The following is an 18,373-nucleotide window of genomic DNA, read 5'->3' on the forward strand; positions in this document are numbered from 1 at the left end:
AAAAAAAAAAAAAAAAAAAAAAAAAAATCTGAGAAAACATGAATCTGTTGTGCTTTGCCACACTTGACATTGCACTTCAGGAGGATTATTTTCTGTTATAAAGGTATGTAAGTGTCCTTGCAAGCCTAGACTAAAATAAGGTTAGGGCTTCATTTGGCAAAGACGTTTGGATTCTGATTGCATGTTAACCCTGGGCCCGATGCTGAAAAAGGAAAAATTGTTTAAGATGTGCCTCTGCCCTTGGAGTCCACAATCCAGTTAGAGAAATAAGAGAGTATATTACTTTATGTATTCCTACCTTTTGCCAGAATGGGTGGAAGCCCAGTGATAAGATGTTAGTATAAGGCCTTTTGTTACTTAAACCTTATATAAATACTTTTAAATGTCAGATGTTGATATAAAAATGATTTGGTCACCTGAAATTTGGGAATCTAAGCCAGGGTTCAAGGGCACAGCCATTGTGCTAAGTAATCTCAGCCACAGCTACTGGCCAAGAACAGATTTTGTCCTGTATGGCATGTGATTTTACCCTATGCCATTTGGCTTTGCATAAGATGCCAACCCTATTGGGTCTGTGAGAGGCTGAGACTGCATGGCTCCCAAGATCCCTGCTTGTAGTACTGGCAGTGGTCATCACAATGGCGGACACCCCCAAGTTAGATTATACTTATTAAAAGCCTTTAAACTGGATACTTAGAATTCCTTTGGGTTTTGTTTTGTTTTGATCATGTTTATTGCATTTCATCAAATATGTTTTGTTGCGAGATAGAGTCGGGTATGTTAGGAGCTGCTCATTTGTGATGTATCCGATGCCAGGTGGCATGTTAGCAGGATGTAACCTGGATTGTTTGTACAGACGTGGTATGTAGGGAAATCCTAGTAAGGGGGAGGCAAAGGCCAGAACGGAGGTGAAGAGTACAGACTCCAGATTTGCAAAGAACTGAATCAGAGTCCTGGCGTGGCCTTTCCCTTGCAGTGAGACTTGAGGCATGTTACATAATCTCTCTGATCTCTCAGTTCCCACATCTGTGAAATAGTGATTATTATAACACCTATCCCATGGGGTTATTGTGAGAGTTAAATGGGGTCATTCATGTAAAACATTTCTGTTTAAAGTATTATTACTGCTAAGGAGTTAGCAACCATTGAAGTCACGCATGTGCTACAGGAAGCTGCTACAGTCTCTACCTGAGCTGCTGATCAGTTGTCATCGATGGCTGACACCTTCCCATTTTCACAGTGAAATGAGGATTCTAAATGGCACATCTTGTCACTGAGGTTCATGATCAATTAGATCAGCTAGCATTGGTTCTTCCCTTCTAGCCTGTGACTGTGACCCCAGGGGCATTGAGACGCCACAGTGTGACCAGTCCACGGGCCAGTGTGTCTGCGTGGAGGGTGTTGAGGGTCCACGCTGTGACAAGTGCACGCGAGGGTACTCGGGGGTCTTCCCTGACTGCACACCCTGCCACCAGTGCTTTGCTCTTTGGGACGTGATCATTGCTGAGCTGACCAACAGGACACACAGATTCCTGGAGAAAGCCAAGGCCTTGAAGATCAGTGGTGTGATCGGGCCTTACCGTGAGACTGTGGACTCAGTGGAGAGGAAAGTCAGCGAGATAAAAGACATCCTGGCGCAGAGCCCCGCAGCAGAGCCACTGAAAAACATTGGGAATCTCTTTGAGGAATCAGAGTAAGTAGTTAATGAGCAAGAGGAGTAACTCACAATATTTTTTCAGCTTTATGAATAAACAGCAAAGATTTCCTGGCATGGTGCTTCCATCAGAAGGTTTGGTTAGTCCTGTGGGTGAAAACAGATTCTGAGCCATTTATTTTCCAGCAGTCTTGACTGGGCATTTGGGTGAGTGAATGTTGGCACATCCATGGGGACCAGCCTTCTGGAGGCTGCAGTACAGAACATGCAAGCATTATACTCAGTGCTCCTCCTTGCAAATCATGTTCTAAGTCATTAAAATGGGAGGCATGCTGGATTTAGAAGACAAAGATCCATAATTGAGTCTTGGGTCTGATGCTAGGCTTGTGAACTTGGTTGACTCAGTTCCTGAGCCTATATTTTCTCTCCTGTGGAGAAGGGGTAGGATAATATATGCCATTACCTTATGCAGTAATGAAATGATTGATATATAAAATGACAACAGGATTGCAAAAAACTATAAATTGTTAAGTATTGCTACTATGGGGGAAATTCCATTACCTCAAGTAAGACTCCTTACTTCAAGTTTTTTTCTGCTTCTCTAGCATTAGTCCACCAGACCAGTGCTTCATTCATCTAGTTATAACAGCCGCTCTACACTGAAAGTCCTCATCCCACCCCTTCTCTGGGTAATTTCCCCTCTGATTGGACAGTGTTTGTTAGTGGAAGCCTAGAGAATTGAGCTGAGTGATGCTGAACTTCTCAAGGATCATTTTTCTACCCTTTCTCCCAGCCTCCCCTCTCTTGCCCCTAAACATCCCAATTCCTTTTGCCAAATTATTTTTTGCCAAAAAGGAACCCCCAAAACAGCACAATAAAACCTAAGTGCTAAAGGACAAAAACAGGAAAGGGTATGAGGCATCTGTGCTTCCCTAGATGCTACGGTTTCACTGCAGACTCACCATCCAGGCCTGAGGGGACCACTTCACAGTTAAATCCTGCACACTGAGGTGTTTATATTACGAAATGACAGTAACATTTTCTGTGTGTGATGAGACTTTAATCAGCATCTCTAAGAAGCCAGAGGGACTTTTCATCTCATACCATACATGAGTAGTAGAAGACAGTTGACATTAGCTCAAGCAACTTGAAGGAAGTCCTTCCTAGACCTAGATTTAAAGTAATTGGACCTTGATGTCAAGCCTCGGGTTTTATGCCCAAGACCATGTAGCTGGCCAGAGTGTTAGGAAATGTCTGATGCAGGGTGACAATGCATTTAATGAGGCATTTTACCTCACTGAAAAGACTAAGCCTCCTAATGTGCAGAGATCATAGTTTTGGCAGGCCGTGGTCCGAATGCAAGCCCATTTAGGAAATGATTCTTGGCCTGGGTCTTACGCACCTCTGGGAGGAAGAAAAAATCTGGTGTCCTTTGAGGGCCTGCCAGAAGAGAGATTACATTCCCAAAACAGCTCTGTTTCTACCCTCACTATTCATTTAACCAGACAGATTGTAATAATCACAGGAAAACTAGTTCCATTACTCTTTTTTCAACATACTATCCAAGGATACATGTTTTAGGAACCAAAGTGGCCTTATTTTAAAATATGATGTTAGATTTGCTTGTTTTAAAAAATTGTATCATTTTATGAGAACTAAGAAGAAATGAAAGCCTTCTGTGAGTCAAATAATAAAAGCAAAGCACTGAAAAAACAAACTATGTATATTATCCTCAGGGAAAAGGCATGAAATGTAATTTAATCTACCATTTCAAACGATCCCTTTAATTACTTTTTGAGTTGGGTTATGGTTTTATCTCAGCCTTATATGTCATTTTTCTAATGGCTCCCAACCTTTCAGCATCTTTACATTTTCCTGGTTTTTTATACTATTATATCCCCAAGAAGACAATTATATTCAATTAGGTGAACCAATAATACCCAGAGGTAAAGTCTGCTCAAATATTACTTTATTTACGATACACATACAACTCCACCCACACCCACCTGGAGCACACTCCCACATGCACACACATGCCCATATACACCTATGTACACAGTAATATACAAATAGATGTCAGAAGTACGGCCTTGTAGGTTTGAAAGTACAGAACAAAATGCAGTTTAGATTCCAAATTAAATATCGTGAAAGCTAAATGTTCTCATTTCATTCTTGGGAGATGCTGTTTTCTTTAAAAAAAAAAAAAAAAAAAAAAAGCTGTTGGTAGAAGGAGGAGGCTCCTCTCAAGGAGGAGAGGAGTGTATGAAAGCTGATACAGCTGGCTCCTGTCGTCTTTGTGGTGGGCTATAGGGCTTCCTCTCTGCATGTTCCATCTTGAAGGAGATAGGCTTAGGGAAGAATGTTTTGGGCTGGTGGCTGGGAGGCCTAACTGTATACCAGAATCATTTATGTCTTGAGTTTTTATGATTGTAAGGGCTTGAAGCTGCCTGCGAATGGAGCCGGAACTCCACACTCTGACCTGTGCTCATGTTACAGCGGAAATTTGGAATCCCTTAAATGGCTTGTCTGCCACAACTCAGCTGAGTGGTACTTCTGTGTTTCTCTTAAGTCTGAACAAAGAAAAATTGTCAGATTTAATACAATCTTTTATAAGGAAAATAAAACTAGCACTTAGAGATGAAATGTTACAAATTACTGAATTGGTTTGAAATTAGTAATGGATACAGTACTAGTAGAAAATATGAAATGTAAAAGTCCTCCCTTGGGTTTATGTAAGCTTAACTTTCTCTTTACAGGAAACTGATTAAAGATGTTACAGAAATGATGGCTCAAGTAGAAGTGAAATTATCTGACACAACTTCCCAAAGCAACAGCACAGCCAAAGAACTGGATTCTCTACAGACAGAAGCGGAAAGCCTAGACAACACTGTGAAAGAACTTGCTGAACAACTGGAATTTATCAAAAACTCAGATATTCGGGGTGAGCATTTTTTGGTGCATATACTCAGTCCCAGACAATGAATTTAACAATATGTCTAACCTTTTAATATAGCAATTTTGGAAAAAAAATTGTTTTCTAATAAATTTTAAAACTTTGCTCATCCAGTTTCTGGCACAAATGAGGATCAAAGTCCCCATTTTACAAATATGAGACTTGGGCACAGAGAACCTAAGGGACACAGCAAAGGTCTTACAGAGTGAATGGCAATAGTTGTATCAGAATGGTATCCATTTCCTGATTTTTTTTTTCCTCCAGTTAGTAGTTTAATCCCCTGGCCTTTTCTTGGAAGGGGGTTCTTTTGAATACTTAAGGTATGAATACTTCTGCAAATCCTTTCACATTCAAGAATGCTGCTTGGTCAGAAAAAATTTTTTGCAAATCATTATTTATATCATAGACCATATAGGATCCTCAGCAAAAAGTGAAAGAATGTAGAAATATGTTACATCATACTATCCAATTATCCATACTGTTTTATGCATGATTGCTTTTGGACTAAAGCTAAAACACATCATGCTGTATATATAATACCGTCATCCCTTGGGATCCATGAGGACTGGTTCCAGGACCCACTGCAGAAATCAAAATCCACAGATGGTCAAGTCCGTTATATAAAATGGCATAGTATTTGCATATGACCCATGCATATCCTCCTATATACTTTTCTTTCTTTTTCTCTCTCTCTCTTTCTCTTTCTTTCTTTCTTTAAGAAATGGGCTCTTGCTATGCTGCTCAGGCTGATCTTGAACTCCTGGACTCAAGTGATCCTCCCGTCTCAGACTTCTGAATAGCTGAGATTATAGAGGTGAACCACTATACCCAGCTTTACTTTTTTTTTTTCCCCTCCAGTATACTTTAAAATAATCTCTAGATTACTTACAATACCTAATAGAATGTAAATGCTATGTAAATAGTTGTTATACGTTATTGTTTAGGAAATAATGGCAAGAAAAAGTCTGTACACATTCAGCACAGGTACAACCATTTTTTCCAAATGCTTTCTATCCACAGTTGGTTGAATCCACATTATGTGGAATCTACAAATATGGAGGACTACTATATTAGTCATTAGAGTGGATCTGAATAAAAGATTGAGAAAAGTCATCTGGTCATATAATCTTCAGGCTGCCTGACACCAGCTATTTACAAAGAACTGGATGTTTGCTTGTGAATAGAAACAAGATTGCATGATTTTCTTAATTTTTCATTTTTCACCCAGATGTTTGCCATACTCCAGAGCTGGAGTAGGTGCTAATGGGACAAAACATATTCATTGCTCATGAAAACTGTATTTCATAAATATTTTTTCTTGAATTTTAAAATCTTACAGTAAATGTAGGACCTGAAGACATCAAATATAGCCACTGCTTGGGGAGGAAGCCTAGTATGATGAGGTTAACTGTGGGCAATTTCATTTCCTACTGTAGGTGCCTTGGATAGCATTACCAAGTATTTCCAGATGTCTCTTGAGGCAGAGGAGAGGGTGAATGCCTCCACCACAGAACCCAACAGTACTGTGGAACAGTCAGCCCTCATGAGAGACAGAGTAGAAGATGTGATGATGGAGCGAGAATCCCAGTTCAAGGAAAAACAAGAGGAGCAGGCTCGCCTCCTTGATGAACTGGCAGGCAAGCTGCAAAGCCTAGACCTTTCAGCTGCTGCCGAAATGGTAAGGTTTGGGGGTGTGGCCTTACTGCTATGGTGCTGAGAAAAAAAAACACTATCCTTTGTCTTTATTATAATAGTTTGCAAATGAATCAGCAGGAGTGAAACTCCTAGGCTGAGGTCTCTGGATCCTGGAATGGGCTATCTGTAACCAAGAAAGATTAAAAACAGCAGCATATGGGTTTCCAGCCCTCCCCTCTTCTGTTTCTCTGGTCCTCAACTAAAGAATGAATCGTGACTGTTCTCCCATTCTGTTTTAGCTACTCAGTGACATCTCACTGAAACTTGATTCTTTTTACACTGTGAACATTTCTTTAATATTTTTTTTTCCCAAGTAGAGACAGAGTCTCACTACATTGCTCAGGTTAGTCTTGAACTCCTGGTCTCCAGCAATCCTCCCACCTCAGCCTCCCAAAGTGCTGGGATTACAGGCTAACACCCCTGCCCACCCCCACCCCCCTTTTTTTCTTTAAGAGATGGAGTCTCCCTATGTTGCCCAGGCTGACCTCAAACTCCTAGGCTGAAGCAATCCTCCCACCTCACCCTCCTGAGGAGCTGTGATGACAGGCATGTGTCACCATACCCAGCTTGGACACTCCTTTTTTAGTTTGTTCTGATTTGAAATATAAAACCCATCTCAGTGTAGGAAATCAGAATCATTCTAGAAGGGGCTTCCGTTAAAAATTAAAGGGAGCAAAAGAATTTTTTCATGGGTATTAGCTATTATGTTCCTTTGTTCCAGTAACTTTACCTGGTGAAGATTAACCCTGAAACCAGCCTGGAAAGTAGATTCATTTCCCAGAAAGTTTTAAAAAGTAACTCTGGAGCCAAATGAAATTGAGTTGTGAGTTTAATGAAAATCAGGCAGAAGGCCCCAAAAAAGCCTAACTGAGCCCGTTTCTTCCTCTTCCTTCCTGTTTTTTCAAGGAAGGATACCTATCTGAGATAATTTGGAGGGTATTTTTTATAGACAAAGGTTTGTGTTCTCTTAGCCCAGAGACACAGAGAAAGTTAAAGATGGAAGGTACATATGCACAGAAGAGTTCAAACTTCATTACAGCTTTGTCTTAGTGATGGTTCCTCCCTCCTCTCATCCTCCCTTTCTCTGAAATAGACAAAATTGGTCACAATATAAGACAGTGTTTATTGATGCCTGCTAGGTTTCATACTCATTATCTTCTGAAACTTTATAGCAAACAGGAGGCAAATAATCTATCATTTATTAAATGGAAAAATAAAAGATGAAGAAAAAAGAAAAATGAAGGCTTAGAGCAATGTGTAAATTGCAGCTAACAGGAGACAAAGTTATTAAGCATAAAATGCCAATTCTCTCAAACTTTCCTTGCAGCATCGATTCCTTCCTTACATATGGTGGTTAAAAACAAAAAATCAGTCATCACGAACAAGTTCTTTGTGATCTACAAGAAGCAGCTAAGCATGCTAAAGGATTTTTGTCTTGAACCGGAGGCATCTCCGTGGGCGACAGGGAGGTGCATGGGCGGTGGGTGGGGTTCGGGGTTCCTCTGGCCTTTCCAAATGCGTGCCCTTCCCTATGCTTGCTTTTCCACCTGGTAAATTACCTAGGGATTGGCAGCTTCTTCAGTTCTCTTACTGTGTTTTGTCTTTGTTAATGATCTTGTGAGAATTCTTTCTGTAAGTTCTTTACTGCCATTTCCTTGTGTGGAGAGACTTTTGTCCTTTTGTTTTTCAGGTACTTCTAGTTCTGTATCTTTGTGGATATTTAGCTAGAGCCATGCTGGTTTCCCACCCCCCACCCATGTCTGCCCCGTCTGTTGAAACAAAACAGATCTTCTATGTGTGCTGTCAGATGGTTTTTAAAAAGCAACACTTCTGTTCTTAAGACTCATGTTCTATAGCATGCAGAATACACTTTATTTTCTGAAGCTTTTTGTGTTTTTGTAAGCCAGATAAACGACTTATTTTAGTTGTAATTTAAGATATAATGGGATTATAATTATCTTAAAATTATTAGGCTAAAGAGTTGATTGTATTTATTTAAAAACTGCTTTTTTGTACTTTTTTAAAACAATACTTTCCTTGTCTTGTTTGGGAATATTCTGTTAACTGCTTTTCACTGCAGTAAATCTTTGGATTCTTTTCAGTATGAGCTTTTCCACAAAACAACTCTAAATGCAATTTTCTTCCTATCATATAGCACACTTGTATTGTAATTTATCAATCTGCATTTGTATGCCATGACCAAGTGGTGATCTTTGAGAGGTTCTGGTAGGTAAGAAAGGAGGACTCTATGCATGTGTGATGGCAGTGGTGGGGGGTGGTAATCTGGAAATGCTTCATCTACCTTTGTTCCTTTGTACTGTTTTCTTTAACATGTGGAATGTTTTCCCATTTCCCCTGCTCAAATCCCACCAGCCAACAAATCCTCCTTCAGCTACAACTATAGCATTCCTCTGCAGTCTCTCCTTTGTCTACTTTCTTTCAATAATGACTGCATCTGACCTATTCTTGGCTATTTTATGTGGAATGATCCAGTCCTAACAAGATGGGAAGTTACTAAAAGGCTAGGTAATAGGTCTTTTATGTCACCATATTTACTGGAGGAGTTAACATGGTGCTGGTGCTGGCCCCAAAGATGGTTCACAATGGCTTTTTTTTTTTCTTTTAATCTAACTGGTTAGAAAAAAAGGAAGGCATTCCTTGGCCCTTGCACTGGCAGAATTCAACGTGATATAGCCGATGTCTGCATCCTGGGTAGAGCTCATATAGTATTTTAACTCATTTGGGCAGAAGATACTGATGAGTTGTAAACTTCTATTGTTTCCTTGGAAACAAGCAGGTTAGTTTATTCCTAAACTCTTTGCTCCTCTCTCCATTCTGTCTCCCAAACACTGTTTTCAAGCACCCTTACTGAGGACCACCTACACATTCTCTGGGGCCACCCAGGCCCTACACAGCTGTTTTGCTGCAGCAGATTCACTATCTGAAGTATTGTGCCTGATGCTTGGCTTGTTGCAGACCTGTGGAACACCCCCAGGGGCCTCCTGTTCCGAGACTGAATGTGGCGGGCCAAACTGCAGAACTGATGAAGGAGAGAAGAAGTGTGGGGGGCCTGGCTGTGGTGGTCTGGTTACTGTTGCACACAATGCCTGGCAGAAAGCCATGGACTTGGACCAAGATGTCCTGAGTGCCCTGTCTGAAGTGGAACAGCTCTCCAAGATGGTAATTTAGTGGATGTCCTCAGTTTTTGTTATGTATGTTTGCTTTCAGCTGTGGACTAGAGGATCTGAAAGGGAGAAATCAATTTTAAATGCTAACTGAAATGAAAAGGACATATCATAATCAAATATGAAAGTTCATGTTTCTGTGAGGTCAGAGAGATGGGGAGATTTTCTTTACAGATAAAGAATTTGCTTTCTCCTCACTCAGAGGAGAATAACACATGCTTTAGTGCAAGATGTTTAAATCTTATACTGGATAATTTGAGATAGCCATCTTACTTATCTGACTCCAGGGTTATAAATACATCCAGCTGTACGACAAAAATTCTATACTAAGCAACTGGGCATTTATTCTTCTAAAGTGACACATACTTTTTAAATATTTATGTGGGTGCCTGAGAAAAGACTCAGGACTATTTTATAGGCCAGGCGTTAAAACAACTTGAAAATTTTAAATGCTAGTTGTATTTATATAAGAACACTGTTTAGGAATCTCTATACTGAATACTTGCAGTCTGTAAGAATACAATACTTTGTTGAATGGGAGAAAGTTGTTTCCCAGACACATGATTCCAAGCAACATAGTTTCTCAACATCATTTCTGGGCCATTTCCAATATTCTGGTCTCCTTCAGAAAGAATGAAAGTCTTCCATGGGTAATTTATTCTTCACATTTAGGTCTCTGAAGCAAAACTGAGGGCAGATGAGGCAAAACAGAGTGCTGAAGACATTCTGTTGAAGACAAATGCTACCAAAGAAAAAATGGACAAGAGCAATGAGGATCTGAGAAATCTAATCAAGCAAATCAGAAACTTTTTGACCCGTAAGAAATTTTTTCATTTTACTTTTAGACATTTGTTTCTGTGTGATTCTGTTTACATTTTAGATAAAATCAATTTCTGTCAATGTACTGACATTTCCAAATAAGAAAAATGTCCGTATATTAAATGTTTCCACTTCTTAAACTTACATATGTGTATCAAATAACTTTCTCCAATGTTATGCAGATACAGACACACCTGATGGGATACTCAGCCAATCAAAAGTCAAATATTTACAGTGAAAACTGAATTTGGAATTTGTTAGAGATTATGTATAGTAATCTCTAACCTTAAAGAAGTGGAGTTTGTTATTTTGGCATTGCCCCCAAAGCTTTGTAATTCTATTATTTACAGGATATTATACCTATAGTTAGTTAAGAGTGTTGCTAGTTACAGTTCAAGCGTTACCAGTAAAGATGGTTTTGGTACAAATACAGAAAACTCAAGTGAAAGGGACTTAATCAAAAAGGATGTTTATTATCTCCCATCTTAATAAGATATCCAGTAGCAGGATAGCTTCTTGGGTCTGCGACCCACATACTTTTCATCTTTCTCCTCTACCATCTTAAGCATATCAGCTTTGCCTCTAGCTCCTCATGGTTACAAGGTAGCTGCCAAAGTTCCAGACATCATATAAAGATAAACAATAATAATGGAAGAAGAGACCACCTATTCCTTGTATCTTTTTAAAAAGGAGGAAGTCTTCCCTAGAAGCCTTTAAGCAGTCATCCTTATAAACCTCACTGGCCAGAAATAAGTCACATGCCAATGCATAAATGTCACTGGAAAATGGAAATGTTATTACAGTAATTGGCAAACTAATAAAGACTTAATGCTGAGTTGATAATTTTACCTTAGAGGCAGGTGCCTGAAAAAAATCAGTATTCTGTTAGCAAGAAAAAAGGCATGGCTAATAAGAAGTCAACAGTATTTGCTAAGGATATTTTGGTAATATCCCATGGAAGCCATCATTCAAGTACATATTTTATTTGAATAAATCCTCTGGGGTCCATTTTTATGTTCAGTAGTTTAAAACATAAAGCTCGAAAGTAAATGAGGATCTGACATATTTGAAGCTTAACTTAATAAACTTTTTTTTTTTTTCACCATTTTCCACATTTCACATTTGAAACTCCTTGGCTTCATTGACAACCCACTATCCCAGTTCTCTTCCGTCTATAATTTTCTCCCTTTCTATAATTTCCTGAATCTAGATAATTTGTAAGAAATATCAAATCTCTATATCTGCATTCACAAGTTTCTGAGCTATTTGTCCAACCTCAATTAAAAGATATCATTGCCTTTAATTCCCAGCTTTAAGCTCTGGCCCTCTATGGTTTTCCACAATCTTCAGATTCACTCTGCTAGACTTTCCCGTAACATGCTCTGCCCTTCCTGTCTCCCCACCTAGAACTGTCCTTTCTTCTTTCAAATTCTATTACCCCTTAAAATCTAATCAGCTCCTCATCTTCCACGAAGGTTTCCCTCACTACCCAGCCTAAAACAAATTCTAGTAGTACTCAATTATCTGCAGTTACTTTTTTGTGTGTGTAGTCTCATCTCCCCCCAAAACCCCAGACAGATTATAAACTCTTAAACAGGAAGTTAGTGTCTCTTGGTAACCCCACCGTGCTAGTCCATAGATGACCAGTAAGTGGTTGAATGAATGAACCATCTATTCTTTTCACCTCTTTTTGGGGACATCTTTGCTTTTCACAGAGGATAGTGCTGATTTGGACAGCATTGAAGCAGTTGCTAATGAAGTACTGAAAATGGAAATGCCTAGCACCCCACAGCAGTTACAGAACTTGACAGAAGATATACGTGAACGAGTTGAAAGCCTTTCTCAAGTAGAGGTTATTCTACAGCAGAGTGCTGCTGACATTGCCAGAGCTGAGATGTTGTTAGAAGAAGCTAAAAAAGCAAGGTATCTAAAGACATGGCATCTAAGGGGCTTATTTTGTGTATCTATCATGGAGTAAAAAGTATCTCTTTAACCAGTGAAACTTCTTTTGTTTTTTTTTTTGAGACAGAGTCTTGCTCTGTCGCCCAGGCTGGAGTGCAGTGGCTGGATCTCAGCTCACTGCAAGCTCCGCCTCCCGGGTTTATGCCATTCTCCTGCCTCAGCCTCCTGAGTAGCTGGGACTACAGGCATCCGCCACCTTGCCCGGCTAGTTTTTTTGTATTTTTTAGTAGAGACGGGGTTCCACCATGTTAGCCAGGATGGTCTCGATCTCCTGACCTCGTGATCTGCCCGTCTCGGCTTCCCAAAGTGCTGGGATTACAGGCTTGAGCCACCGCGCCTGGCCAAGCAGTGAAACTTCTAAGAAGGACCTATGCGAGTCTCTCTGGGTCATTTCAGGAAGGCTATTCTTTAAAGAAAAGAACACTGAGAGTACTTTTTTCATGTTCAACAACAATATACTGTCTCATTATTTTACTCAGCAAAAGTGCAACAGATGTTAAAGTCACTGCAGATATGGTAAAGGAAGCTCTGGAAGAAGCAGAAAAGGCCCAGGTCGCAGCAGAGAAGGCAATTAAACAAGCAGATGAAGACATTCAAGGAACTCAGAACCTGCTAACTTCGGTAAGCATACACAATCATTACATATATGGGAAAACAGCTACATATACACTTTTACCACAAAAGTACATTTGTTATCTATGAACAAAAATTCTTACAACTCAACATTAAAGGATTCCTTTAATTGTAATAAATCTAAACTACTCCATTAGCATGGATGCTAAAAATAAGTGGAGATAGGTTTTCATTTGAGCTGAGATCACACCACTACACTCCAGTCTGGGCAACAGAGACTCTGTCTCAAAAAAATAAAAACACTCCTATTCATTGAGGAAACAGCATGTACTCTGTTCAGTAGTATGAAGTATAATAGTTTTAGAAAACTGTCCTGATGTTATAAAAGCAGCTTATATGGTTAAGGCCAATGTCTCAAGATTTTGGTGATCAAACATTTTACTATATAGCAGTTTTAGAAACTACTGGAGAACAGTCTGCTTTCAATACCCAATTCTAGAGGAACCTAATAGAGCGCTTATAGCTAAACAATCTATATCTATTCTGTTCAGAATGCATGGAAAACTTAATGTTTTTTTATAAGGAATACTTTTCATAGGGATCTAGCACTTTGCTCTAAAATCCTCTTTATCTCTTAAAAGAAGTAATGCAAACATAATTCCATTAAATTCTTTTCTCAAAAAGTTAATTTTTTCCTTCCAACTTTATGAGTTTTAAAAAAATGAAGAAAATTGATGAGTTATCTAATCCGTATACATGTTCTCAGAATATACTTTGAAATTAGATGCTCCCATACCCAGCACTGTCAGCCTTCTCAGGCCAGTCCTCCATGTGTTTAAAACCTGGGAAGATGAATTTTCAACATGCTTTTCTTACCATTAGTTGGTAAAAACCTGTCTTCCCTTATTTTATTGCTGTCAGTTAAATGAAGATCAATAATTCTGCCCATTTTCCTCCTTAANCTTTATGAGTTTTAAAAAATGAAGAAAATTGATGAGTTATCTAATCCGTATACATGTTCTCAGAATATACTTTGAAATTAGATGCTCCCATACCCAGCACTGTCAGCCTTCTCAGGCCAGTCCTCCATGTGTTTAAAACCTGGGAAGATGAATTTTCAACATGCTTTTCTTACCATTAGTTGGTAAAACCTGTCTTCCCTTATTTTATTGCTGTCAGTTAAATGAAGATCAATAATTCTGCCCATTTTCCTCCTTAAATTTTGAGTATCAATAAGGCTTTTTCTTCAGGCTATTGGTTCAAATTTAGAAAAATTATGTTTTCCCACCAGACTTATAAATATTTTGATGTTTTCGATCTCTAGGTTTTTCCATTTTCTCAGTTTGCTGTTAATATTTTAGTGAATATTATGTCAGTGACTACAGAAATTATTGTTTTGAAAGCCAAGTGCAGTGGTGTGTGCCTGTAGTCCCAGCCACTTGGGAGGCAGAGGTGAGAGGATCACTTAAGGCCATGAATTTGAGACTATAGTGCACTATGATCATGCCTGTAAACAAACAGTCACTGCACTCCAGCCTGGGAAGTAGAGCAAGACCTTGTTTCTTGAAAAAAAACTGCTCTGAAAAGCAAATTAGAAAATATTGAATTATAGGTGAGATATGTGGCTTGATGATGCAAGTTAATAACTGGGGTTCTGTTTTCAGGGGCCCTGGGGACAGGAAGTGTTTTAGGTTAGTAACAATCAGAAACAGAGAACCTCTAACTGAACTATGTTCATGAAAGCTTATCAGAAGCAATTGACTCAAAGAATGTTATTCTAATTAAAGGGTCCTTAGGTTTGAAATATTTACAAATTTTAGCCTATGTCTATACTGACCCCATTAACTTCATTATAACAGTATTGTTATTCAGTTAATTCTATGTAATTAGACCCATCCTTGAAGATCATTTTAAAGAAAAATTGAGTGCTTAGTGAAACTGATTCTTTTGTTGTGGGCTCACCTGCTTACTTTGGCTAGCTTTTAAAAGTCAATGCTGATTGATTCTACTTTGAAAGGAGATCAGATGTGGATCCTCACCAGTTGCCCGGATATTTTTTTTCCCTAAATAACTGAGTATTTAGAGTTTACAGCTGTAATGTTCCCAGACCATACATCGTCTCACAATTCTATAGAAATTCAAAGAACATCCCTAGTCTCCATTTCTTCAGTCATTAGCTGAAATCTCCACTACTAGAGTTTAACATTTATTTTCCCACTCACATTAAGTTGGAAATTTATGTGGAAACCCCTCTTCGCACAGCTGCTTATTTATGAATGTTCTTTAGCCAAAGTCTGCAGGTGTCCTTAAAATGCTTTCCTCAACACATCATGTTCCTTGGGGGGTGGGTTTCTTTTTTGTTTTTTGTGTTTTACTGTCAGAAAAAACTTTACATCCATCTCAGATCATCAGAAGTACCAAAAGAATGAAGTGAATATATGAAATGTAGCAAAGACTAAAGTCAGATACTTCATGTAACTTTTCCTGAAATATTCTTTTTAGTAATTACTTCTTTTGGTCTAGAGCAAAATGGCACAGCAGACTTAAATCTTCCTCCAAACTTGTACTCATAGTAATCCAATTTCTTAAACTAATGGCTTGCTGGAAAATTGACATACTTTTAGATTGAGTCTGAAACAGCAGCTTCTGAGGAAACCTTGTTCAACGCGTCCCAGCGCATCAGCGAGTTAGAGAGGAATGTGGAAGAACTTAAGCGGAAAGCTGCCCAAAACTCTGGGGAGGCAGAATATATTGAAAAAGTAGTATATACTGTGAAGCAAAGCGCAGATGATGTTAAGAAGGTACGTAAATCTTTGTAATTTCAGAGCTATGCTGTTAAAGGAGCCACCAGTCTCCTCCTTGCCTGCCTTAGAGTAAGGGACATGGACCTAACAGAAACAGAATTCATCAGAAACATCAAATGACCTGTTTTGCAACAGCAGTCTTTAGAAGTGTGGATGGAAAACAATGGGAATGAATATGGAAGTATCTAATAAGTATGATACTTATTATCATGCCCTCAAATCCAAACTTGGACAAGAGTTTAGAAGAATGCAATTAACTTAGGGGTAGAAGTCTTAAAACAGGCTTTTTTAAAAAAAAAAAAACTATACTGACAAAAACCAGGCATATTGAACTTGTATTTCTCTGCTGTAGTCAATTAAATTCTTCATGGCATAGAGTAATTATCAGGCCATTTGAGAATATTTTAAAAGCAGGTTGGAACAGATAGTAGGAAACCAAATCTTATCTCTTTGAGACACATTTTGGATTAACAACCCCTCACCTCTCATTGGAAGGCACTGTATTTTGCAGAGAAAAACTCACACAACCCAAATGTTTAATCAGAAGCCATGTAATAACTGAAACACATGTTCAGTTTCTAATACTTTAAAAACTTGGTGGTGGCGGGGTGGGGCTTAAAAGCATTAAATGACTAGTCCCCAACTTTTTTGGCACCAAGGACCAGTTTTCTGGAAGACAATTTTTCCACAGACTGGGGGGTAGGGATGGTTTCAGGATGAAACTGTTCCAGCTCAGATCAGGCATTAGATTTCATAAGGAGTGCGCAACCCAGATCCCTTGCATGCAGAGTTCCCAATAGGGTTCGTACTCCTGTGAGAATCTGATGTCACCACTGATCTAACAAAAGCTGGAGCTCAGGCAGTAACACTTGCCTGCCCACCCGGTTTCCTAACTGGTCCATAGGCCTGGGGGCTGGGGACGCCTGCATTTACGGACCTAATTTCAGTATATAACTCCCTACTATTCAAAAATTTTCCTGGAAGTTACTGTAGCTTTTCAGGCATTACATAAGAGTAACCTCACTACCTCTCTCTAGGTTGGGGAAGAGAACAAAACAATGAGAAAAATTCACTGCCACAGTATCAGACAGTTGTCTTTTCTATTGTGGTTTGTGTGGTTTCCTGCAGTACTGAGGGCACAAATTTCTCAAGTACTCTGCTTCAGGACATTTTGCTTAATGACATTTTATCACAATAGAAAGAAACAAAACCTCTTGAAATGAAATTTCCATAAATGGTTATTTGAACAGTTTCTAAAAAGAATAATTTGCATTCCAACCCCACACCCCATTTCTCTTCTCCTCACTCACTTCTTGCATATGCTACAATCTCACCTTTCCTTCCTATATCTTTTAATTTTTTTCCTCTGATTTCCTTATAAGCAAGTCTTCACAAATCCTAATTTAGTCAAGATCCAAAGGGCCTCCATTTCAATATGGGCTTCTCTAATATCTAATTTACTTTTGAAAAAGCTGCACTTCTCTATGTAATTCACAATACAATTGTGCTACAATTTTCTATAGAAAAGTAATAAGAGAATGAGGACTTAGCCCTATGGACCTGCTGCAACTCCAGAATTTTTTGAAATGTTCTTTAAAATGTTCTTTAAAATCATGTCTATTTTGCATTTGAAGATAAAATTTTAAATTACCAGTGAATAACTTAATAAAGCCTGAATATCCAGAATGCATGCCATGATTATACTATTGCTCTTAAACTGACACTAACATTACCACTTCTTTCTGTCTAAATGTGGAACTACAGACTTTAGATGGTGAACTTGATGAAAAATATAAAAAAGTAGAAAACTTAATTGCCAAAAAAACTGAGGAGTCAGCTGATGCCAGAAGGAAAGCTGAAATGCTACAAAATGAAGCAAAAACTCTTTTAGCTCAAGCAAACAGCAAGCTGCAACTGCTCAAAGGTGGGTCTTGTTTTTAATTATTTTAAATTTAAGGCATCAATAGTTTATTTCAAAGTGAAAAATCTATTCACTTTGTCTTGAGATCATCATAGTATAAATTGCTCAGACTTTATATATATATCCCCAGATTTAGAAAGAAAATATGAAGACAATCAAAAATACTTAGAAGATAAAGCTCAAGAATTAGCAAGACTGGAAGGAGAAGTCCGTTCACTCCTTAAGGATATAAGCCAGAAAGTTGCTGTTTATAGCACGTGCTTGTAACAAAGGAGAATATAAAACGGCTGAAGTGACCAAGGTAAAACAGCTACATTTTAAAAACTGACTTAATGATCTTCAAAATAAAACTCATCACCTATTTAATGTTTTTAATCACATTTTGTATGGAGTTAAATAAAGTACAGTGCTTTTGTATATATATTTTGGTGTACTTGTTACTTTTACTGATTGTTGACGAATCCCTTTAGCAAAGAATGTTATTTTCACTGTAAACTTGGATTTATAAACAAGTTTACTGCCTCCATGAAGACCCTAATTTGTTGTCTATAAACAAGCTATTATATTTATCAGACAGGTAAACATCCTCCAAAACTCCACACCCTTGACTCCCCTCCCCCCAATCACCTTCCCAGTGGGATTCCCCCAGTGGGATTCCCAGGTTGAGGTTAAGGAGGACAAATATCTATGCTACCATCACTGTTTCAATGGTTGCTGAGTTGCTCCAACCATCAAAACTCCTCTAAGTATTCCTTGCTCGAGGAATGAGAAAATCAGCAGGATGAACTAGGGCTTATAATCATTACT

The 18,373-nt window shown here is 38.6% G+C and overlaps 1 protein-coding gene across 1 annotated transcript in view; it reads left to right on the plus strand.

Annotated features, from left to right (window-relative positions):
- LAMB1 (laminin subunit beta 1) overlaps window positions 1-17,989 on the plus strand; it is an 83,099-nt gene extending 65,110 nt beyond the window's left edge. Inside the window, exons 24-33 of the mRNA XM_017889541.1 lie at window positions 1,324-1,693; window positions 4,411-4,595; window positions 6,044-6,285; window positions 9,279-9,482; window positions 10,160-10,304; window positions 12,022-12,229; window positions 12,748-12,889; window positions 15,466-15,642; window positions 17,410-17,569; window positions 17,697-17,989. Coding sequence (XP_017745030.1) covers window positions 1,324-1,693; window positions 4,411-4,595; window positions 6,044-6,285; window positions 9,279-9,482; window positions 10,160-10,304; window positions 12,022-12,229; window positions 12,748-12,889; window positions 15,466-15,642; window positions 17,410-17,569; window positions 17,697-17,833 — 1,970 coding nt within the window. The 3' untranslated portion in view covers window positions 17,834-17,989. The remainder of the gene's footprint in view (window positions 1-1,323; window positions 1,694-4,410; window positions 4,596-6,043; window positions 6,286-9,278; window positions 9,483-10,159; window positions 10,305-12,021; window positions 12,230-12,747; window positions 12,890-15,465; window positions 15,643-17,409; window positions 17,570-17,696) is intronic.
- Window positions 17,990-18,373: the final 384 nt, after the last annotated feature.

The sequence above is a fragment of the Rhinopithecus bieti genome, unplaced genomic scaffold (assembly GCF_001698545.2).
Source record: "Rhinopithecus bieti isolate Rb0 unplaced genomic scaffold, ASM169854v2 scaffold_18688, whole genome shotgun sequence".
In the NCBI taxonomy this organism is placed as follows: Eukaryota; Metazoa; Chordata; class Mammalia; order Primates; family Cercopithecidae; genus Rhinopithecus; species Rhinopithecus bieti.